General features: G+C 40.3%; 1 protein-coding gene across 1 annotated transcript in view; it reads left to right on the top strand.

The window, feature by feature from the left end:
• CDH4 (cadherin 4) overlaps window positions 1-24,833 on the top strand; it is a 1,168,514-nt gene that overhangs the window by 1,114,043 nt on the left and 29,638 nt on the right. The window contains exons 10-11 of the mRNA XM_072633380.1: window positions 15,881-16,134; window positions 21,306-21,448. Of these exons, the coding sequence (XP_072489481.1) occupies window positions 15,881-16,134; window positions 21,306-21,448 (397 nt within the window). The remainder of the gene's footprint in view (window positions 1-15,880; window positions 16,135-21,305; window positions 21,449-24,833) is intronic.

Genomic DNA, 24,833 nt, shown 5'->3' with positions numbered 1-24,833 from the left:
CAAAATAAATAAGAAAGAAGTTAAGGAGTTGAATAAAACTCTGGATAAGAGAGATATGATAGATCTCTGAAGAAAATTGAATGGGGATGGAAAGGAATATACCTTTTTCTCAGTGGTATGTGGCACATATACAAAAACTGACCATGTGGTAGGCCATAAAAACCTCAAAATTCGGTGCAGAAAGGCAGAGATAGTCAATGAATCCTTCTCAGATCATAATGCAATAAAAATTACATGTAATTAAAGGCCTTGGAAAGATTAACCAAAAACTAATTGGAAACTAAATAATCTAATTCTAAAGAATGAGTGGGTTAAACAACAAATTATAGAAACAATCAACAACTTCATCCAAGAGAATGACAATAATGAGACAACCGACCAAATCTTATAGGATGCTGCAAAAGCAATTCTTAGGGGAAGTTTTATGTTTTTAAATGTCTACATGAATAAAATAGAGAAAGAAGAGATCAATGAATTGGGCATACAGCTGAAACAGCTAGAAAGAGAACAAATTGAAAATCCCTAAGTAAATACCAAATTAGAAACATTGAAAACCAAAAGAGAGATTGATAAAATTGAAATTAAGAAAGCTATTGAACTAATATATAAAACTAAGAGTTGGTTTTATGAAAAAAACAATAAAATTGATAAACTTTGATCAATTTGATTAAAAAAAGAAAGAAGAAAACCAAATTACCAATATCAAAAATGAAAAGAGTGAACAAACCTTCAATGAGGAGGAAATTAAAACAATAATTAGAAATTACTTTGCCCAACTGTATGCCCATAAATTTGACAATCTAAATGACATGGATGATTATTTTAAAAAATATAAATTGCCCAGATTAACAGAATAGGAAGTTGAACACTTAAATCATCTCATCTCAGAAAAAAAATTGAACAAGCCATCCATGAACTCCCTAGAAAAAAAACCTCCAGGGCTAGATGGATTTACAAGTGAATACTATCAAAGATTTAAAGAACAGTGAATTCCAATACTCTGCAGACTATTTGGGAAAATTGTCTACCTGACAGAACAGACCTAGGGACTATATGAACAATTACAAAACACTTTTCGCCCAAATAAAGTCAGATCTAAGTAAGTGGACAAACATCAGTTGGTCATGGGTAGGCTGAGCTAATATAATAAAAATGACAATTCTGCCTAAATTAATTTACTTATTCAGTGCCGTACCAATCAACCTACCAGATAATTATTTTCTAGAGCTAGAAAAATAATATCAGAATTCATCTGGAAGAACAAAAGTTTCAGAATATCAAGGGAACTAATGAACAGAAATGCTAGGGAAGGTGGCCTAGCCCTACTAGATCTCAAATTGTATTACAAAGCAGCAATCATCAAAACCACTTGGTACTGGCTAAGAAACATAGAGGTGGACCAGTGGTCTCACTGGTAGGTGAGGTACTCAAGATACAGTAGTTAATGAATATAGCCATATACTGTTTGATAAACCCAAGCACCCCAGTTTCTGGGATAAGAACTTACTGTTTGACAAAAATTCCTGGGAAAGCTGGGTAACAGTGTGACAGAAACTGGGCATTGACCAATGCCTAACACCGTACACAAGAATAAAGGCCAAATGGATTCATGATCTAGGTATAAAGATTGATACTATAAACAAATTAGGGGAGCATGGAATAGTGTACTTGTCAGATTAATGGAGAATGGAGAAATTTATGACCCAACAAGAGATAGAGAACATTATGAGGTACAAAATGGATAAATTTGATTACATTAAATTGAAAAGTTTTTGCACAAACAAACCCAATGCAACCAAGATTAGGAGGGAAGCAGAAAACTGAAAAAGAATTTTTGCAACTAGTGTCTCTGACAAAGTCCTCATTTCTAAAATATATAGAGAACTGACTCAAATATACAAGAATATAAGTCATTTCCCAATTGATAAATGGTCAAAGGATATGAACAGAGAATTTTCAGAGGAAGAAATAAAGCTATCCATAATCATATGAAAAAAATGCTCTAAATCACTATTGATTAGAGAGATGCAAATCAAAGCAGCTCTGAGATACCATATCACACCTATCAGATTGGCTAACATGACAAAACAGGAAGATGATGAATGTTGGAGAAGATGTGGGAGAATTGGAACACTAATTCATTGTTGGTGGAGCTGTGAGCTGATCCAACCATTCTGGAGAGCAATTTGGAACTATGCACAAAGGGCTACAAAAATGTGCATACCCTTTGACTCAGCAACAGCGCTTCTAGGACTATATCCCAAAGGGATCATAGAAATGGGAAAGGGTCCCACATGTACAAAAATATTTATAACAGTTCTCTTTGTAGCGGCCAAAAACTGGAAATCAAGGGGATGCCCATCAATTGGAGAATGACTGAACAAGTATTTGAATGTAACGGAATACTATTGTACTATGAGAAAATGATGAACAGGAAGACTTCAGAGAAGCCTGGAAAAACTTATTTGAACTGATGCTCAGTGAAAGGAGCAGGACTAGAAGAACTTTGTACACAGTAACAACCGCAGTGTGTGAAGAATTTTTCTGGTAGACTTAGTACATCATTGAAATGCTTTGACTTAAAAAATTTCCAATGGACTTTTGAGGCCAAATGCATTCCACATCCAGAGAAAAAACTATAGAATTGGATCACAGATAGAAACAGACCATTTTCTTCTGTATTATGTTTTGGGTTTTTTTATGGTTTGTCCTAATCATTTTATTTCTTCTATGCAACATGCATAGGAATAGACGTGTAGAACCTATATAAGATTGTAAGCCATCTCAGGGAGGGAGTGGGGAGGTAGGGAAGAATGAAGGGGAGGGAGTGGAAAAAATCTAAGATATATGGAAAGTGATTATCGAACACTGAAAACAAATAAAGTAATTCAGTTAAACAAAAAAAAGAGGGGAGGGATGCAAATGATAGGTGAGAATTATTGAGATACTTTCCTCTCTATTTTCAGCCCACCAACTGGGGGTAGCTAGGTGGTGCAGTGGATAGAGCACCAGTGCAGGAGTCAGGAGGACCTGAGTTCAAATCTCACTTCAGACACTTGACACTCACTAGCTGTGTGACCTTGGGCAAGTCACTTAACCCCAATTGCCCCATCCTGGGTCATCTCCAGTCATCCTGATGAATATCTGGTCACTGGATTCAGATGGCTCTGGAGAAGAAGTGAGGCTGGTGACCTGCACAGCCCTGCCTCACTCAAAACAAAGTCAAGTGCAAGTCATGTCATCAATTCTCTGATAGCATGGTCTTCTTCAGCAATGAAGGACAAACACACACACTCACACACACACACACACACACACACATCCACATCCACCAACTGCTTGCATTCCAACAGTGACCTTGGATGTGATCTTGAGGTGATAATACCTAGCTTTGGGCAGCCCCAATTGATAGAGAAAGAAAGAAAAAAAAGCAAATTGAGTTATGCTGTGGTCTCATAGGCAGGATATGATGCATTTAGCTCTGGGCTTCACAGCTCCAGTGGCCCAAGATGAGGTTTTAGTGCAACCTAAACTCATTTAGATTTTTGAGAAGACTGGTTATCTTCACATCCAGGGGTAACTAGGCAGATTGTGGTGGGAGTAGCTGGCCTCCCTAATTGAAACTGTTGCAGCAAATTATCTATTGATTTCTCCATTACAAATATGTTTTATTTTACCTTCCTATGATCTTTTATTGGCTATAACAGTTTTTTGGAAGGCCTCCTAGCTCAGAACAGTGATATAATTTTTAATGCACGACATACTACATTATTCCTTGTCCCCTGGGGAAGCAAACCAATAAATATAGGAGAAAGATCACTTGCCTTTACCAGCTTGTTCAATTATGACACCACCACAATTTTATTAAGCAGTATATTCATCCTGTGTAACCTTCATCCTTCCTTATTCTCAGGAAGACTCTTGGGGAAGGGCTCGCTGGCTCTGGCTACATATGAGTTACAGGTGAGAGACTTGGGACCTAACAGTCATGGCAGAACATGGCATGAAGTATGTCAGGATTGGACTCTGATATGGTTTATAGGATTGGAGGCTTTTAAAACTCTCAGGTTTAGGTAGTCAGGAAATCTAGGAAGCTTTTCTTATCCCTGAAGAGTTTGTTCTGATTTTATCGACACTGAGGCTCAAAGATGCTACATTTACTGGATTATTCCCTATTTTATCCCATTTTCAGCAGTGTCCGGGCACTTAAGCATCCTCTTAGAGCCCAAACAGACTCTGTGATCATATATACTTCCCTCTTAATAATTCTTTACATGTAAATCCTTACATTTCAGAGAGTGTGGCAAGAAAGAGCATTGGACTGGAATCAGGAGTATTGACTGACACTATTAACTGTGAGGTAGTGAGGAGAGCATAGAATATAGGGCCAGAAGATCTGATTTTTGATTCCCTGGGTAAGTTTACTTACCTTATCTGGGCCTCAGTTTCCTTATCTATAAAGTGGAAGTTAGACTAGGTAATAATCTCTAAGATCTTTTCCAGTGATTAATCTTTTTACCTATTTCAATTATCTTGAAACTTTTCTGGTCAGGCATTCATTTCAGTTTTTAAAAAATTTTGATCACATACCCCCAGTATATATATTTATTTGTAAACATGTACATTATAAAACATACAAAAAGAAAATAAAAAGGTTTAGGTAAAAGTGCCATCCATCCAGAGCCAATAGGAAGACACAGGGCAATAATATAGTCAGATGTGTTTTAGCAAGATTATTTTGCCAGTGGTGTGGAGGAAAAATTGGAAGAGGGAGAGATTTAAATCAGGAAGACCAATTAGGTAACTATTTCAATAGCCCAGGCAAGACATAATGAAGCCTGAACTGCAGTTATGTTTGTATGACAGAGGAAAGTATAGATGTGAGAAATATAGCAACAGAAATGACAAGATTGACAAGTGATTAGATATGTGGGATGAGGAGAATGTGGAGTCAAAGATGACATGACTATGCCCTAGACATTGATAAGGGAGACTGAGAAAGGGTTGAGTTTGGGGTGGAGGGAAAGATAATATACTGAGATCTTCAGTTTATGCCAAGCCCTCCATTCCTACACATCCTATGCTTATTCTGTCCCACCCAAATGAAAAGGAACGAAGCATGGCTCTTTCTCGCACTCCACTGAATATCTGCTGCAGCCATGCAGTGATCTGGGGAGCAAAGGATAAGTATGCTGGGACAAAAGGGGGAATAGGGAATTTTCCCAGTAGCAGTGTACTACATCTTCTGTCAGACTGATCCCTGATCCAGAAAAGAAGACACTGGGTATTTGCACAGAAGATGGAGGGGGAAGAGTGAGAAAGAGAATTATGGGAGACAAGGTATACTTATTTGTGATTAAGACAGACCCCATGATTGGCTGTCATGGGAGTGTAGGATGTAAATCATCTTCCCACCTTCCACTGGTTGATTAGTCAGTCAGTCAACTAGTATTTACTAAGTGCCTACTATGTGCCTGGCACTGTGCCTAAGTACTGGAGATACAGAGACAGGTAAAAGAGAGTCCTTGCTCTCAAGAAGCTCACAGTGTAATGAACAGACCCCCTTTGGGAGCCTATCCCCATTTAGAAACCCACCACTCTAGATCACTTCATTTTTTCATGCCTCCATCCCATTCTTATCTAGGGGGTTTTGTCACATTTTTATGACCCAGTATTTTCATTATTCCAGAGAATCCTTTCCTTAGACTATGCATTTTTAGCCTTCTTCCTTCTACTCTCTACAAGGCCTTATAATTTCTTTCTTTGTAGGCATAACTTGCCCTCTGTAACTTTGGCCACCTGACTATGAAAGTCTTTTGTGATAGTCTCTCAAAAATATCCTTAAGCCAAATAATAACAGATATCATTATCCTCACTTTATAGGTATAGAAAATGAGGCACAAGAGAGATCAATGTGACATGGTATAAAGAGGTTCAAATCCTACCTTGGATGCATTCTACTTAAATGACCTCAGACAAGTCCTTTAACACTGCCCGCTCCCCACTCCAATAGGGCTGTTTCTTAATTTGTAAAATGGATGGACCAGATGCCCTCAGAGGTCCCTTCTAGCTCAAAAATCTATGATAGTATGATTTTATAAGGGGCTTGTGCAATAATTCCCAGAAACTGAAATTAGGTCTCCTGACTCCCCACACTTTCCTTTATATAAGGCTGCCTCTCTATCCTGGATCTGTAATCTCTATCCTAAAAACTGAAATTTCCAAATAAAGTGGAGAGCAGTTAGATCACTGAGATAAGATTCTGGACATCTGAGTTCTGGTACAGGCCCCTACCACTAACCTATTATCATTTCCCTTATCTGAACTCAGTTTTCTCATCTACAAAATGAAGGGGTTTGAACTCTATGATCTCTAAAGATCCTTCCAACCTGGATAGTCTATAATTCTAATTGACTTTGTGAGGTGTCCTACCCTCACTAAAGAATCCTTATACCTTCCCCAATGCCACATATTCTGCAATCCAGTGAAACTGACCACCTTGCTTTCCTCAAACAAAATACTCCTCCCAACTCCAGACATTTTCTCTGACTGTCCCCCATGCCTGAGTTGTTCTCCATTTTCATCTCTGCCTTCTGGTTTCCTTCAAGTTCCCTGAAGTCAAAATTCTACCTTCAACTGGAGGTTTTTCCTGAACTTTCTTAATCCTAGTGCCTTCCCTTTGTTGATTATTTCTTATTATCTTGTACATAGCTTATTAATATGTAGTTGTTTTCATGTTGTCTTCCCCATTAGACTGTTTTTTGAGAGCAGAAACTGTGATTTGCCTTTCTTTATATTCTTAATACTTAGCATAGGCACATAGTAGTTGCTTAATAAATGTTTATTGCCTGACTAGTACAGGGTTTTGTTACTGTGATTTTTAGCCTAATCTTCCCTTTAAAGTTGCAGAATCAACTCTTTAAGGAAATGGGGAAAAGAGTGACTGAATTCACAGGTTCTGTTTAGGTGGCTACAGAAATAGTTCATCTTCTTTCTTCTTTTGGTACTTCTATAATATGTATCTGGAAACAGCCCCATCTTCCAGTGTTTTCCTTCCTTCATTTTCTGCCCAGGTCTGATGCTCCCCTACCAATTTAAATGGCCATATCCACCTTCCTCTCTCTAGCAAGAGAATAGATCTGCTGCTCAATGGGTTTTCTTATGCCCCTACTTGGATGAATCATAATCAGAAGTTCAGTGGGCAGGATGTGCATAGACATAATTTCTTCTTAGATGTTTATGAGAGTTTGACATGTTTAGCAGATTGGCAGGTATTGTACAAGATAGAAAAGAAGTATGAATGCTGAAAGGATAGTTTGATTAGTCAACTATTCCAGGAGCCAGTGAGGTATTTATATAGGCACCTTTATTATATGTCTCTTATTGAAATAACAGTAATTCCTTGAGTCAGTGCCTGAGGCATCAGTGAGGTAAAGGTTGTAGGAGAGAAGAGGGTTCCTGTTGGGGAGGGAGAAGAATGCTGAATATAAATCTGCATTCTTTTCATTTATTGTCTATGTGTTCAAAATGATAGTACATAAATCATTTATTTGACACTGGGAACATTTGCACAAGTGTTTAAAGCCATTCCATTTAGTAGATTTTGCCATTTCTGAGCTGCTTTACTTTTACAATGTAGGTTTTCTGCTTTGGGCCCAAAGCATCTCTAGTTTGAATTCTGCCCTTGCTCTCTCTTCTTGCCCTCCTCCTTCCCCTTTTTAGAACATGCTGGCCCTGAAATCAATCAATAACTCTCATGTTAGAAGCCGTCTTCAAGGGAATTGATAGACTTCTAAATTAATAAGTTATAACCAACTGTCCTTCCCAGATTGAGGTGTATTCCTGCATAATTCAGCCCTGAGTGATGTATTGCTAGCCCTTGCACTTAGAAGAGGAAGAGAAAAGTGTAGAGAAACTTAGAAACTGTAGTATATTGGGGTTAAACCTAATGAGACACCATAGGCATTTGGGGGAGTGGGGAGAGGGGCAGTACTAACCAGTACTTTCAGTCAATGTAGAATTATTACCAGAAGAATATTTTCCCCAGAGGCAAAAACAGTAAATGGGGTGGAGAGAGGAGGCAGTGACAAAGAAGATAATCTGACCTCAGGTGTATGGAATAATAGCCTTTTTCCCAGCACAGTTCTGCCTGGGGGAAGTTGAATCAAATAATGACCGACCAGCAGAGAACCATGAGGTGAGGCACAAGGATGGAAGTCAGTCCTGGAAGTAAGTACTTCTTCCCCCCACACCTGTGCCAAATATCAGCACCCTAGTGCAAAGTCCCATTTGCTACATGCTAGTTACACTGTTAATCAAGTCTCATCAATGGCCAAACATTCATCTTTCACTCTGGGGAGAGATGGAAAGAAATCTGGGCAATGAGGTCAAAGTGCAAAATCCTTTAAAAGCAAAGTAACTATGCTTTCTACAATTTTTTGGAGTTTCATGTTCGTGTCGCTGAGAAGTGAGTTCAATACATGGTTTAGAGATTCTTCACACTTATAAATGGTATGAACAAGCCTACACTAGGTACAAGGAACCATAATTGTAAACTTGTCATTCACAAAGCAACAGAGCTTCGTGTTCATCATGGAGGTACATTTTACTTCAATATCTTTTTAACTGTTCAAGCAGAGTTCAGGTGTAAATGCCATGCTTTTTTGAAAGCGTCATGAAATTTTAGCCATTACGTGTTTCTTAAACTTGGTATCAAGGCAGCTAAGTGGCAGAGTGGATGGAATGCTAGGCCTGAAGTCAAAAAGACTCATCTTCATGAGTCCAAATCTGTCCTCGGTCACTTACTAGCTGTGTGACCCTGTGCAAGTCACTTAACCCTGTTTGCCTCAGTTACCTCATCTGTAAAATGAGCTACAGAAGAAAATGGCAAACCACTTCAGTATCTTAGCCAAGAAAAGCCCAAATGGGGTCACAGGCAATCAGACATGACTGAAACACCTAAACAAAAACAACAACAAAATTTAGTTTCATTTAAGTGGCATGTGCCAATAGCTAAAAAGCATATCTTACAATAAGCAAACTGGAGCACAGGGGAGAGGTAGGATGGCTAGATCTGGAAATCTTCCACCAAGAAATAATAATTAAAAGCAATGGGAACTGATGAGGTCACTGAGACTATAGAGAGATGATCCTTCAGGAACATCAACAACTTTTGTAATGGTTGTTCCCCACAATACAACCCATCCTCACTTCCTCCTTTTACAATTTCTAATTTCCTTCAAAACTCAGTTCAAGGATCACTTTTTACATGAAAACTTCTTTGGTCATCACAGCTACTACTACTTGCCCCCTTACCCCCACACACACAGAAAAACCTTGTTTTCATTCTAGATCTATTTTGTACATGTTATATACATTCATTCCTGTATTCTAGTAGAATATAAGCTCTTTGAGGGTAGAAAATGTTTCATTTTTTTCTTTACATCCCCAGCATCTAGCACGGTGTTGATCGAGTGATTGTTATAACACGTAGCTTCAGGAAGATGGAACAATTGCTGATACCACACATTCAGTAGAGAAAATGCTTAATATATTCTTCAGAGAGTGTATGATAAGCAAGAATCTTTAACTGCCACAATCTCCAGATCTGACATCACCCATTTCCTGGAAGAATAAAGAAAAGATAATTTGTTATGAGTCTTGGAGATTCAGAAACATTACAGTGTTACAGGAATATTCCATGTAACACTGATTGGTTGATTGGCAGAAGTACTCTTGGTAAAGTAACACCATTAGGACCACTCAGTTCCATGAGAACAATGTTATTAGTGAAAGATAAGGATAATGTAATAAATGAGATATGTGAGTAGTATTACAGTAGCTTTGCATGATTAATTACATTGTTAGAAAACAATATTTGTCAAAGCAATGTTACATGGCATATCCCTGTATGTAGGTGACGTCTCCATTTTGCTGTTCAGTCATTTCAGTCATGTCAGACTCTTTATGACTCCATTTGGGGTTTTCTTGGCAGAGATACTGGAGTGGTTTTTAATTTCTTATCCAGCTCATTTTACAGATGAGGAAACTGAGGCAAACAGGGTTAAGTGACTTGTTCAGAGCCACATAGCTAATAAGTATCTGAGATTGGATTTGAACTCAGGTCTTCCTGCCTCCATGTCTGACTTTCTATCCATGGCTATACCCAGATGCCCCTAACTGGGAAAGCTGACCTTTCTATTATGTTTCTCCAAATAAGTGCATGTATCACAGTGGGCTTGTGAGAAGACATGACCACTTATTCATAAATGTGACATAGGTGTGTAATGTGAAATTCATACCTTCTTTGAGAGAATGTCTATGCATATTGTCATGTGACTTTCCAAAGACCTCTAAAAGAAAAAAGTAGTAACTGAAGGTCTCATTAAGGAATAAGTTGTAAAAGTAATGAATTTTCTTTTTTATACTTCTGTTTCTAAAACTAATTATTTATAAAGAGATTGTGCTTTAATAATAGGCCATTAGTAATTCAAAGGTATATGTTTCATAAGCATGTTTTTATTTTACAACTCTTAAATCTGACTCTTGATAGTCTACCTAAGAATTATCAAATTATGGGCCAACGGCCAGATTGACCTACTGCCTGTTTTGTTTTTTTAAACCAATCTGTGTTTGTACTTTTTAAAAATATAATACCTCTGGTCTAACTTACGTATACCTTTGATAAAACCCTAATTCATTAAGCTTTGAGAATTGGAGTGACCATATAACCACAATTATTTTGCCTGCTACTCTTCTCTATTCTGGACATTAATAACTATCTTTGGCCTTTAGCCAGGCTCTGAATATAACCACAGCTTTAAAGAGACACACACATAAGGACCAAGCATTTTTAGGACATGAGAACTATGATATGCCCCTGAGGAGCTATAGCAGTATTGGAGTGATTAGAACTAGTTGAGTTTTAGTCCTTCGTAAAAGAAGCAAGTACAGAAAAGATTTGTGAAGGTGAGAAGAGGAGGCATAATTTGGCAGAGAGAAATAGGCAAGGTAGTTCTAGTTGCAGTCAGGCTATGAAGTAACAGACATGAAACAAACATGTTAAAGAGAGGCTGAAGAACCCCTGAGAGTCTGGCGCATTTGCCTGGAGAGCTAGAAATGCTGTTAATCTGGTGAGGTGTCCTTCTTGCCTATTCTTAACAGAACCAACTGGATATTCTTGGGATGCTGCCCCAACAAGACTGAGCTAACAATTACATCTCTCTCTAGGAAATGAAGGCCAAAATTAAGTCCTTTGGGTTCTTGCTTTTCTTCTTAAGTTACGAATTCCCAAAGTCTTCTTCTATGCTGTGGCAGGCTCATCAAATAGCTATTCTTGTAAATATGGCAAGGAGATATGATTGATATTGATGATGATGATAATGATTGATAATAATACTTCTGTGCTTAAAGGTTTGCAAAGTATTTTCCTCACAACCCTGTAAGGAAGGGAATTCAAGTGTTGTGAGATCATTTTATAGATGACGAAACAGAGGTTTAAAAAAGGAAAGTGGTTTACCTCATAATCATTTCTCCTAGGATTGTTTTGAGGATAAAATGAGATAATGATTGCAAAAAGGCTTTATAAATGATAAATCCCAAAAGACAAAGGAAGGGTTGTGATTAATTTCTACTCTGTGGTACTCTAAATGGACAAGTAGTTTACATGTCATTATTTTCCTTGAGGTTGACTTCCTCTTCTGGAGAAATCAGTTGCTTCTCATTTTACAGACTACTCTGGAAATTGCTTCTCCTCCTCTATGCCTTCAACATCTGTGCATGCAGGGCTAAAGGTCCACCAAATAGGTTAGACCCTGGGTCAGAGGGCAAGGTTAGGAAACAGCCTTCCCTCACACTGAAGCTGACCAAACTTGATGGACAATGGGAGCAATTCAAAAAAGTCACCAAACCCCAGAGTGAGATAGGACTTTTAGAGGCCATCTAATCAAATCCTCTCTGAAAGAAGATTACCATTCCTAGAAACCAGACAATGAATGGGGAGCCCACAACTGCCAACAAATCCAATCCAATCAAATGAGCATTTACTAAGTCCATATCTACAATACATACCAAGACACTGTGCTATGTGCTAGGGCTACAAAGACATAACAAGGAACTTCAAGGAGCTTCCATTCTATTGTGGGAAATGTGAAATATACATAGTTATGTTTATACATGACAATTTCAGGAGGGAGAGAGAGAACTTTAACAACCACAGGGATCAGTAAAAGCCCACAGAAGCTGTCAAATGAATTGAACCTTGAAGGAAACTAGTGATCATAAGAAGTGGAATGTCAAAGGAGCATACTGTAGTCATGGAGGAAGAGAAGCAAGAAATGGGATTCCAAGTTTGAGGAACAGCTGGTTGACCAAGGTAGTTGAAATGTGGAGTAGTAAAAATAGAATTTTCCAAAATATTACTATAAGGACGGGTCAGGGCCACACTGTAAAGGACTTCTAATATCAAGCTAAGGAATTTAAATTTTCACTTGTAGTCACTGAAGATTCTTGAGCCAGGGAGGGACATGATGAGCCTTGTGATTCAGGAGGATTATTTTGGCAGCTGTGATAAGGTTAAATGAGAGAGACAAAAAAAAAAGGAATCCCATTAGAAGGCTGTAAGGCTGGCCACACAAGAGATGATAAGGGCCTAAACTTGGGCAGCGACCGTGTAAATGGAGAGAACATGGATGTAAGAAATATGTGGAGGCAAAATCACCCAGATTTGATACTGACAATGGATGTTAAGGGAGAGAGAAGAGTCAAGGATGACCTGCAAATCTGAGTGACTAGAATGGTAACAGCACCCTCCACAGAAATAGAGAACTCTAGAAGAATGGATTTGAAGAGTGGGGAGGAAAAGATAAGTTCCATTTGAGACATACAGAGTTTGAGATGTCCATTAAGTCATAAGACTGGAATTTAGAAGACTAAATAGGACTGAATGTTAAGTTCCGGGAATCATCTAAAATAACTACAATATGCCAGGCACTTTGCAAAGTGTTGGATGGGAGATAATGACATCACTGAGAGATATTTTAGAAATAAAATGGGAGAAGGCCTTTGGGGGCACCCAAGTTTAAGTGGCGCCACAGGGATGATGATCCTGCAAATGATACCGAAGAGTGGCTAGCCAGGTAGGAAAGCCAGGGGAAGAAGTGTCATTAAAGCAGGAGAGAGAAGCGTTCATTTACTCCTTAATTGGATGAGGATTTAAATTCCTGTGTGTACCAAGCACTGTTCTAGGCACTGAGGTTATATAAACAAAACTGAAACGGACCCTATCTTTACTAAAACTTGCTTTCTGTTGGGTGGAAAAAACATGTACACAGTAAAATAAATACAAAGTGATTTCTGGCAGAGATGGGGTGGGGTGGGAAACAGGACCTTAGCAACTGGGGAAATTGAGATAGGCCTGGTATTGGAGGCAACCCTTGGACTAAGCTTGGAAGGACTCTAGGGACTGACTGTCTGAGACAGAAGTAAAAAGTAAGTGCATTCCAGGCGTAGGGGACAGGATAGAGAGGAGAGATGTCGTTCAAAAAATATAAAATAGGCTGTTTGGCTGAAATACAAAATGTATGAAATGGAATATGTACAACAGTAGGCTAGAACCCAAATGTGATGGGCTTCAAACGTCAGAGAGGAGTGTGTAAGTTATGCTGGAGACAAGAGGGAGCTGCTGTTGTTTCATGAGCAGAGGAACGGCATCCTTAGACCATGTCACAATAGTACAGCGTACTGGGTAAAGTAAAGTAAGAGTAAAGCAAAGTAAAGCAAAGCTGATCTTGGAGTTAGGAAGGCCAGGTTTGAGCATTTCCTGACACTTATTTCCTATGTGACCATGGGTAGCCAAGTCACTTAACTTATCTGAGTCTCAGTTCCCTCACCTGTGAAATAGGGTTAATAATATAGATAGTACTTGCTTCATAGGATTATTTCAAGAGCAAATGAGTTACAATGCAGAATGTTCTATGAAAGCTTTAACGCACTATGTAAATGCCAATTGTTATAGAAAACCTCAGCCATCAGTGTCAAACACTGCAGAAGGTCAAGAAGGCTGAAAACTGAGAAAAGACTATCAGATTTTGTAATTAAGAGATCATTGGTAACCTTGAATAGAACATCTTGAATTGATTGGTAAGATAAGAAGCCAGACTGCAAAGGCTGGAGAAGTGAGTAGGAAGGGGAGACAGCTAGGCCAGATGGCTTTTTCTAGGCATTTGGCTGTGAAAGGCAAAAGAGAGAGAAGACAAGAGCTTAAAGGGATCATGGCATGGAGTAAAGGTTTTTGGAGGATCGGAGAGGTCTCTGTGTGTTTGTAAGCAGCAAGAAAGATGTCAATAGGCAGGAAGAGACTGAAAATTAGAAAGGGAGGGAATGATTGAAGAGGGCTAAGTCTTGAAGGAGATCGGCGGGGATGGCATCAAGAGCATAAGCAGAATAGTTTGCTTTGGCAAGGGAATTCTTCTCTTTATCATGGGGTGAATGAAGAGAGAATTGGTGATGGTGTTTGGTGGGGGAGGGGGCGGTTAAAGGTGCAGAACAAGAGAGTGGAGGGAGCTCTATTTTATCAGTAGAGAGGTAAAGTCAAGGGTGGGTAATCTGTAACATCAAGGCCACATGTGGCCCTCAAAGGCTTTTGTCTAAAAGGGATACACTTGAGGACCTAAAGAGGTACGTGTGGCCTCTAAGCTTCAGGTTCCCCACCTCTGGGCAAAGTCCTGTACTAAAAAGGAGGGGGAAGGGGATAACATAAGGGGCTTGAAAAAACACCAGAAGGTTTGGAGTTGCTGGTTTGGAGAGTATAGTAAGAGAGCCAATTGTGGAAAAATAAAGATTGATGCACGTGGTGAAGCCCTGTTAAAATAATATAACATTCATTTGTAGTATGCCCAGATAGCAGAGAGGTGTGACTTTCTCCACTGGCATTCAGCATCATCCAAATAAGAGAAGAGATGGTGAGTGATGGGAGTATCCCAGGGCTGAGGTTTCACAAGATATGATTAACAGTAGGACAGGAGGAGAAGGGATTTCGGGGTAGAGAACAGGGTATGATTGAAATGCTTAACTATAGGATCAAGATTGCAAAGGAAGGAACATGAAGCCAGAACAAGAGCTAGGAAAGCAAGGGAAAGTGAAATACTTGGGAATAGTAGTGATGACAAAGAAGAGGTTTAGAAGCAGACCTCTGTAGGAGGGTCTGTTAGAGGTCAGAATTGTGGTCAAGTACAGGAATTGCAGACTTCTGGATCCTGGAGGTAGAATACTGTGCAATGGTGAGATCCAAGGTTGACTATCCATGTGGATTAGCTTTTTTTACTGTAAGCCAAGTACTATTCTGCTCCTTAAGAAAGGAGGGAGAATGAGTTAGGGTCCAGTAGAAAATTACTACCAAGATATGGATTTGGGTACTGTAGAAAGAAGGAAAGAGTCATAAAGAGGAGAGGTTACTAAGTAAAGGCAATAGAGGAAGGTCTGGAAGTACCAGTGAAGGGCAACGAAAAAATGTCGATTTCTCCTCCTGACCCAGTGTGTCATGATGAAGAGGGAGAAATGAGGCAAAGTGCATTCCAAATTACAGAGACTTCAGGATACAGTGTATTCTAGGAACAGCAAAGTTTCCATGGATGTGAGAAGACAAAAATGTGAAAATAATGCCTTCTGTGGCATCCCAGTCCATTTTTGGACAGTGGTTTGCATCAATGGATGATACCACCTCCTTGTTCCTTCCTCCCTTCAACCTATAGTGCAACCTCACAGCTTCATACCAGTCCACACAGTGGAACTTAAGGAATTTTCACAGTTTCTACATTTCAAGAATGACACTGCCTTCCCATAGCCTTGTGTCCACTTACTGTTTTTATTTCCCTTGTTCTAGGCTGTCGACTATGAGATGAACAGAGCGTTCATGCTGACTGTGATGGTATCCAATCAAGCACCCTTGGCCAGTGGCATCCAGATGTCCTTCCAGTCTACAGCAGGAGTGACCATCTCAGTCATGGACATTAATGAAGCCCCATATTTCCCTTCTAACCACAAGCTAATCCGCCTAGAGGAGGGTGTTCCCATGGGGACAGTGTTGACCACATTTTCTGCTGTGGATCCTGACAGGTTCATGCAGCAGGCAGTAAGGTGGGTCCCTGGAGGAAAGAAAATCCTTAACCCAAAAATGATAGCTCAGTTTTACCCAGCTAAGCTAGTCCCTGAGGAATACCTTAGGAAAAGGTGCCCAGACCCAGAGCTCCCAAGTACTTCCACTGTAAAAATCAAAACCAAACTTGCTTGCATGGTTTCCTTCTCCTCTGCTGAGACACCATAGAGAAGGGTCCCAAGTGGGCTACCATGAAGTTCTCATTCACCAGACTCATACTCCCTCAGGTTTAAAAAAAAAAAAAGGAAGAGTGCCTTAAGGGAAAAGGTACTGGTTATTTCCTGGTTGGAGGGAGCTGTCCAGCCTTGGAACTCTGAGCAATCTTCCCCTGTGCTCTGGGGACTGATCTGCTGCTGACTTAGAGGAGACGCCTCAGAATTCACACACAACCTCATCTTTACTTCCATCTCCAGCTGTGTCAATATGTACAATTCAGAGCCCAGACGAGCCAAACTTGAAATAGCCAGATGTGTCCTAGCCTCAGCTATGATGGCGTGCAACCCAGAACACGTCACTTTGGGGCCTTAATTTTCTTAGGAGGTTGGATTAGATGACCTCTAGTGCCTTCCAACTCTAGTGTTCCATGGTAAGGGAAAAGTGATTCTCTTCTTTTCTCTTACCAAAGATGAGGTACTACCTTGATTTGTACCTCAATATGCAATATGTGGTTAAATTGTGGAGAATCACATGGTTTAAGAGGACTGAAACATCATGGTCAGATGAGGGCTGCCCAGCAATGGATGGATTCTTTAGGATCCCTGGCTTATGGAATGGGCAAAATTGCAAAATAGAAAACAACAACATTTTCATTCGCTGATTGTGGGGGTAGACGTAGAAGGATATAAAGTTAGAATCAGAGAAAGGAATTTAGGAGTCCAATATAAGAGACAGATCACAGGTGTGATCAAGGGTGTGATCATTGTTGTGAATGCCTTGGGGAGAGGGAAATTGTAGGTGATAGAAATTTGGGAGGGTGAAGACCTAAGAGCCAAGGTATCTGAGGGGTTTCAATCTGTACACTGAAGTTTTTAAGCATAAGGGAAGAAATTAGAGAAGATTCAAGATAAGTACAGAAGACCTTGAGGAAGGAGGGATATGGGCAACCCAGTAAGTCAGCCCAGCTCAGCTTCACTTCAGGGGGACAATGTGCTGGGCCCCAGATGAAACAGGACATTACGCCAAGTATCATTTAAGAAATTGTGGAGTGGAAGAAAAGTTAGCAAGAAAGTTTCTCGTCCTTTACATACTTGAACTTCCTCCCTTCTTATCTGGAGGTGCTGGTATCACTTTAACTGCTAGAATATTCAGGAAGGTTCCTCCCTGAGTTTCAAAAGTTTCCCTTGTTGCTTAGTTAGATACTTCTATGGATCTGCAATTCCATCAACTCAGGTATTTTCAGGTGCAGATGGCAATCCATCTTTGTCTTTGCATTCTATACTGTTCTTGTGTATGTCCTTCCAAAATCCTCCGTGACTATCCGATTTAGCGATGCTACAAGGCTTCTCCTAGTTCTTTTAATATCCGACAACACCAACACTCAAATTACCCATCTTTTATCTCTCATTCTTGCTATATAACCAGCCTACTTCCTTTTCTTGTCGTACACGTCTTCAAGAATGTCTTTTACAGCATTTCATATGCTCAAGTTACCATTAATAATCTGCTGCAGCCTACATAAACCCATGTCCTTTGGTTATTCTTAGATAATGTTTCTCCACTAATCAAAACTATAGAAGATTAGTATCAGTGCTATTTTTTCAGTAGTATGAACCTTGAGATGATTGATGGTACTCCATAATATCTTAAATGATACTTGGCGTAATGTCCTGTTTCATCTGGGGCCCAGCACATTGTCCCCCTGAAGTGAAGCTGAGCTGGGCTGACTGACTGGGTTGCCCATTTCCCTCCTTCCTCAAGGTCTTCTGTACTTATCTTGAGTCTTCTCTAATTTCTTCCCTTATGCTTAAAAACTTCAATGTACAGATTGAAACCCCTCAGATACTTTGGCTCTTAGGTCTTCACCCTCCCAAATTTCTATCACCTACAATTTCCCTCTCCCCAAGGCATTCACAGGAATGATCATACCCTTGATCACACCTGTGATCTGTCTCTTATATTGGACTCCTAAATTCCTTTCTCTGATCCTAACTTCATACCCTTCTATGTATACCTCTCTTCTCTCTTACCTATTCCTTATCCTTATTTTGGCCTCTTCCCTCCACCCCTCCCTGCTATGCCAGTCCATGATATCTACTCTGATTGCACTTTCCTCCCTTTTTTAGTCTTAAAACTGTGGTTTACTCCTATGCTGTCCCCTTCCCTGGAAATCCCTTGTCCTGTTGCCACATATGTCTTGCCAAATCTCATTTCTGAGTTTTTTGCTACCATCTACCTTTGTTATGCCTATACATGTGTTGCATGGAGAAAGTCACACAATCATGCCAGTTAGGTCCATCACAAATTTATATTATCCAAGTTATGGTCCCTTGCTGCTGTTGCACTGCAGTCCTTTTATTTATTTTTATTCATCCCTGATTCATTCTCTCTCTCTCTCTCTCTCTCTCTCTCTCTCTCTCTCTCTCTCTCTCTCTCTCTCTCTCTCTCTCTCTCTTCCTCCCTCCCTCTCTGCCTCTCTCCCTCTGTCTCCCTCTATCCCTTCCTCCCCCTCCCTTTTCCTCTCCTTCTCTCCCCTCCATCTCTCCCCCTCTCTTTCTCCTTCCTCCCCTTCCCCCCTCTATCTCTCCCCAAATATTCCAAACCCTCTCTTCTTTCCTCAAACCTCCACTACTCCTCTACTTTCACTCTCAACAGAGGGCTTTGTCTTCTGGTTTATTAAGCACCACCTGACATGAGTGCCATTTTCTTCATGGTTCAACACCTCAAAAACTTCTTTATACCATTAAAATCATCTAGTCCAATCCCTTCATTTTACAGATGAAGAAATTGAAATCCCAAAAAGTCAAGCCACTTACCCACAGTTATACTAGTAAGTGTTTGAGGTAGGATTTGAAGTGGGTCCTTCCTAGCTCCAAGTTCAGCAGTATATACACTGCATTATGCTTCTCCTTTGTCTAAGAACCAGCCTAACTAAACACAGTGAGGCTCATCAGCAGATTGACTAAAGAGAGATTTACTTACTAAATCATAAAGGTTTTTTATCTGCATAAATGGAGAGAATAACCCCACCAATAAAATCCTCAGCTTCTTGATATGATTGAGTGAAAGAGTAATGATTATATCTCCCTGTTAGTCTGGTGGAGAAAGTCCTGAGTCAAGGGATTTGGGGTGATTAGAGAAAAACTTTGGAGACAGTCTAGTGCCCCATTCTTTCCCACCTCCTCAAACTGTCCTTATTCCACCTGAGCCACAGGACCTACTCAAGATCCCTTAGAAAAGAACATGACCCATTGTCAAGTCCACAGAATGGCCAGTCGGGCCCTTTGAGGAGGTTCAGCAGGGTTGCAGAAGCCTCAGGCTTGTACAGTCTAGACATCATATCTGAAAGTTCCTCCCCTAACAACCTCCAGCCAGGGGCTGTTCAACTGCTCCAGCTGAAGTTCCCAGACCACACATTTTATGGCAAAATTGTTGTTTTGCCAGTGGATCAAGTGGCACATTTTGAAAACAAAGGCATAAAGCTGTTTACCTGGGGTTTATCGCAAAGAACAGTGCTTTGCCATAGCAGACTGAGGCTATTAAGTTCAGCTGAGCTTTTCCCCAGCACAGCTTTCTGAAATGCAAAATGAGATTTCTTTCCCCCTGTGGCTGACACAGCAAAAAGATGAGAGAGGAACTAGTCAAAGAAGCCTGCAGAGAGAGGCAGACTTGAGAGCCACAAGGACTGGATACAATCCTGAGTGTGTAAATGGGGTCCCTGCTTTGCAAAATAGGTGCTTCTGAAAAGATGTTTATATATTAAATCATTATAAACTTCTTCTTGTTTTAAAGGTGCTACAGGCACTGGTGACAATGCCCCCCCCCCATATTTACTAGCTTATATGACCCTGGGTGAGTCATTTAACCTCTGTGCCTCAACTCCTTATCTATAAAATGAAGGAGTTAGACTCAGTGACCTCTAAGGTTACTTAAAATTCTAAATCTATGAACCTTGATCAATTTCCAATTCAATTGTTGAAGCATTTGTTAAGTGAGGCATTACGCAGCAGAGATAACATGAAAAACAGTCTCTATCCTTGAGGAACTTGCATTGTACTGTACAGGGATGCAGGGAAGATGAAGGAGGAAGCATTAACTCCTAAGGGCATCCAAAGAGACTTCCCATAAGAGATGGTACCTAAGCTGAGTCTTGAAAGAAGTTGGGAATCCTAGGACGTAAAGGTGACATGCTAGGCATGAGGGACAGACTGTTCAAAAGCGGAGGGGTGGATGACAGAGTGCCATGTCTGGGGAATGGCAAGTTGACCTATTTGACTGGAATAATGAGTACATGATGGGGGATGATAGATAAAAAATGTGGAATTTAACAAGAATTCTAAGGTGAATTATTTTGTAAAATGAATAATTACCCGCTAGGTCATTTGATGGTAAAGAGATATTGCAAAAGATGTAGTCATGGTATTTAAAGACTTTTCAGTCTAAAGAGACATAGCAAAACTTCCAAAGGAGAAAGATATTAGAAACCTTTCCAAAGCAATATATCCACAACCCCAGAAGACCACTTTAAGTTAATACTAAAAATTGAGGACAGAATCAAAGCCAATAGGGGGTGGGGAGGGAATAATCAAGATTCAGCTTTACTCAAACCTTCTCCAAGCCTCAGTTTCCTTATTTGCAAAATGAGAATTTTGGAGGAGATTCCTCATCCAACTCTATATTTTAATGATCTTATAAGTAGAGAGAGAAAAGCAGGGCTTCTCCCAGTAAACAGAGAGTCATTTGTGAGGAGGCCTATTGAGCAATTTACAGGGAGAAAATTCGGGAGTCTGCTATGCCAAGCAGCTTCACCAAGCATCCTGGGATACTGGATATCAAGTATGAGCTGACTCTGGATCTTGGCTATTTCAGGTGACAACCCTCATTGCTGCCATCTTTCCCCTAATAAGATCAGCAGTACTTAAAGGAAGAAAAAATCCTTTATTTCAAGGGCCCATCAAGAGAGAACCTTGCCTACATTTATTCCTTTTCTCCATAGATACTCCAAGCTGTCCGATCCAGCAAACTGGCTGAACATTAATGCCACGAATGGTCAGATCACCACGGCGGCTGTCCTTGATCGAGAGTCTGTCTACATTAAGAATAATGTCTACGAGGCCACGTTCCTGGCGGCTGACAATGGTGTGGCCCAGATCTGCATTGTTCATGCTTCAGTGAGACCCTAATGTGATGCATTAGCAGGAATGATGCCCTGACAGAGTTGTCAGGATAACTTATCCTTTTCCCAGGTTCTACAGTCAAAAGAAAGGGGGAGAAATGTGAAAGTGGGACAGGAAATTGGTGGAGTAAATTAAATGTGCACAGGATTCAGAATGTGTTATTAAAGGGAAGCTGAGGCAAACAGAGGATTGATTTGGGAGGTTTGCTCAATGGGGTCTGTGCTATGCTTCTGACAGCTTTGGAAGAAAGTGGAGAGACTGGAAAAGGGAGATACTGCAGCCTTTGCAGAGGACCATAGTCACAGGGAACAAAGCAGAGGAGCCAGGGTTTGACGTACCCTTTCATTCATTTAGTCAGTCAAAAAGCATTTAGTAAGCATCGACTATGTGCCAGGTACTGAGTTAAGTGTTGAGGAAGCAAAGAAAGGTAAAAGATAGTCCCTGCTGTCAAGGAGTTCACAGTCTAACAGGAGAGACAACATTCAAATAACTATATACAAACAAGCTCCATGTAGGACCAGTTGGAGATAATCAACAAAAGGAAGGCACGAGAATTAACAGGAATCCTAGGAATCAGAAGAGGCTTTTTGAAGGCTTCTTGTAGGACTTAGAAAGGCCAAGATCACCCACTGCATCCTGGGCCATTGCCTATCATCTAGACTTTTGTCTTGCCACCGGATCTTGATGACTCTGGAGGAGAAAGGGAGGCTGAACATTGGGGCATAGCTCTGCCTCACTTAACTCCCATTCACTTGAAAGTCACGATGTCCCTGGCCCATTTCCAGAACGAAGGACAAACCACAACAATAAGGATTTTAGCTGGAACTTGAAAGAAACAAGGAAAGTGAGGAAGTAGAGAGAAAGAAAGAGCGAATTCCAGGCACCAGAGGAAGTCAGTGAGAATGCCCCAAGTCAGGAAATGGTGTATTTTGTGCAAGGAATACCAAGGAGGCCAATGTCACTGGATCACAGAATATATGTAGGGTAAGTGAGGTGTAAGAAGACTGCTAAGGTAGGAGGGTCCATTTGTTCAAGAAACATTTATTCTCATGTATAAGAAACTATGCCAGAAAGCAAAGAGAATATAAGAAAAGTATTTCAGAAAACTTGGTTAGCGCCACAACTGATTAAGTCTGAGACTTTAGATGATTCACTTGCCTTTTGGGGGCCTTCAGTGTCATCTTCTTATAAATAAAGGGGCTAAAAGAGAGGATTTCTAAAACCCCTTGTATTTTTGTTACCATAAGGAGCAATAAGTGAGTGTCGCAAATATTTTACCATTTCCATGTGAGGGAAAATTCCTGTCCTTTAGAGAAATACAAAACCAAAATCAACTTCTGTAAGAGGTAGTGAGTTTCCTATCACTGAAGATGGTATCTGGAAGGCTGACTGACTACTTGTCAGGGAAGGTTCTAACAGAGACTAGCTCAGACTAGACAAGATGGCTTCTGATGGTTCTTCTGCCTCAGCATGTCTAATAGTTCTTTGGTTCTAATTCTGTCCTTCCTGAAAGAAAGTTCTCCAGGTGGGAGCTCTAGAAAGAAAGGTAAGAAACAAGCTCATAGTTGTTGCTTCCTGCAAAAATGTGCATGTGTAAAATCCCAGGCTAAGGTTAACCTTCTAGTCTCCTCCTAGGTCCTAGCCTTTTAAATCCTATAGGAGGCCACAGTGGACGCTGTATTCCCTGAGTGCTCCGGAAGTCAAAGGTGCTGCCCTGATATTTGTACTGCAAAGACAAAGGACCTGGTGTCCTTCCCTCTGGTCTTGCTGCAGGTCCCAGAATTGAAATTGCATGAAGATTTCTGAAAAATGAATCGTCACTATAATAGTACAGTCATAAAAATGCACATGAAAAAACATCTCATTTAAAATTCCTTCCTGAGTGCTCAGGGTAATGGCTAAAGTTTTATCTAGGTTAATAGAATCCCTTTGCCTGTCTCCCTGCTTATGTGCTGTGTCATCATCTACTTATCAAAGCAGCTTTTCAAAGGCAAGAACAAGGCTGCGTTTTTCCTTAAATTTGTTTTGATGTGTTTTGTGAAAGATTAAAGAGACATCCCCTTGGATATATTTTTTACACATGGCCTGCTTCGACAAGAACAGGCAGCTGTTAATGCAAGGTCAGGTGCCTCCATCTGAAGCCAAACCCAGGATTAGAATATTGCTGGGCTTTCCTCTTCTGTCCTCACCTTTGGTAGTATGGGAGCTATGCCTACATCCCATCAGCTATACCGCGCCCCCCCCAACCCCCGGAGAATCAGTCAGGTAGATGGTTTGGAGTCTTGTAGAAGAATTGGTCTCTACAACTGGCTTGATAGTGAATAAGATATCATTTAAGCTGGTCTCATATACTCTTTGAGTCTCAGTTTCTTCACCTTTAAGATGGAATGGGGGAGGAGCCAAAATACCTGTCCTCAGAATGGATGCCCTAGGTTTTCTGGCTTTTGAGTGTCTGAGGCCTCAGTGGCTGCCACATTCATCCTTGCATTCACTAGAGGTAGATTGACTTTAGGAAGGGAGCAAGTCAATAAAGGATCTCCATATGTCCAAGATTTCTAGGACTCCTAAAAGAACTCTAGCTGACAGATGCCTGTAACTCTTCTGTCTTTGGATTTTAAGTGTCATATGAGGGTTCCTAATCTCCTACAACTGAGCTAAGGAGGCATCTTCAGGGTTATGAGGTTGGACAGTGTTTTCATCTGTGCTTATCAGGAGGCCTAGGGAAGATCTTTGGGTAGTCTACTAGGTCACCCCTTGAGGTAGTGGCAAGACCAAGAATAGATTCCTCAAGTCAAGAACTCTAGTCTGTATGAAGTCAGCAGGGTATAATAGAAAAAAGGCATTAGACTATGTAAGATTCACAAATCTGTATCCACTCTTCCACAAATGATATGTGTGACCTTTGGCAAATTCTTTGACCTTTGTAAATCTCAGTTTGGTCAAGTGTCCAATGGGGCCAGTAATGCTTGCTCTACCTTTCTAAGTCCTACTGTGGAAAGAAAGAGTGTCATAAGACCTGGGTTCCAGTCCTGACTCTTTCATCAAGGAGTGGACTGGATTTCAAGTCCAAAAATCTGGGCTTCAATCCCTCACATGCTTTTTATCTGTTTGAGTTAGGGCAAGTCATTCTCTTCTGACCTCGATTTCTCCATATACTCCATGGAATAATAATAATATATTGCATTTTTATAGCACTTTAAGATTTACAAAGTACTTTGCATATATGACCTTGTTTGATCCTCCCAGCAACCCTGTGCTATTATTTCCCCCATTTTACAGATAAGGAAACTGAGAATCAGGGAGGTTCAGCGACCTTTCAGGATCATTTGACTCAAGCCAGATCTTCA

The sequence above is a fragment of the Notamacropus eugenii genome, chromosome 1 (genome assembly GCF_028372415.1).
Source record: "Notamacropus eugenii isolate mMacEug1 chromosome 1, mMacEug1.pri_v2, whole genome shotgun sequence".
NCBI classification, from domain to species: Eukaryota; Metazoa; Chordata; class Mammalia; order Diprotodontia; family Macropodidae; genus Notamacropus; species Notamacropus eugenii.
The sequence above is the reverse complement of the archived record's forward strand: the minus strand, read 5'-3'. Positions and strand labels throughout refer to the sequence as shown.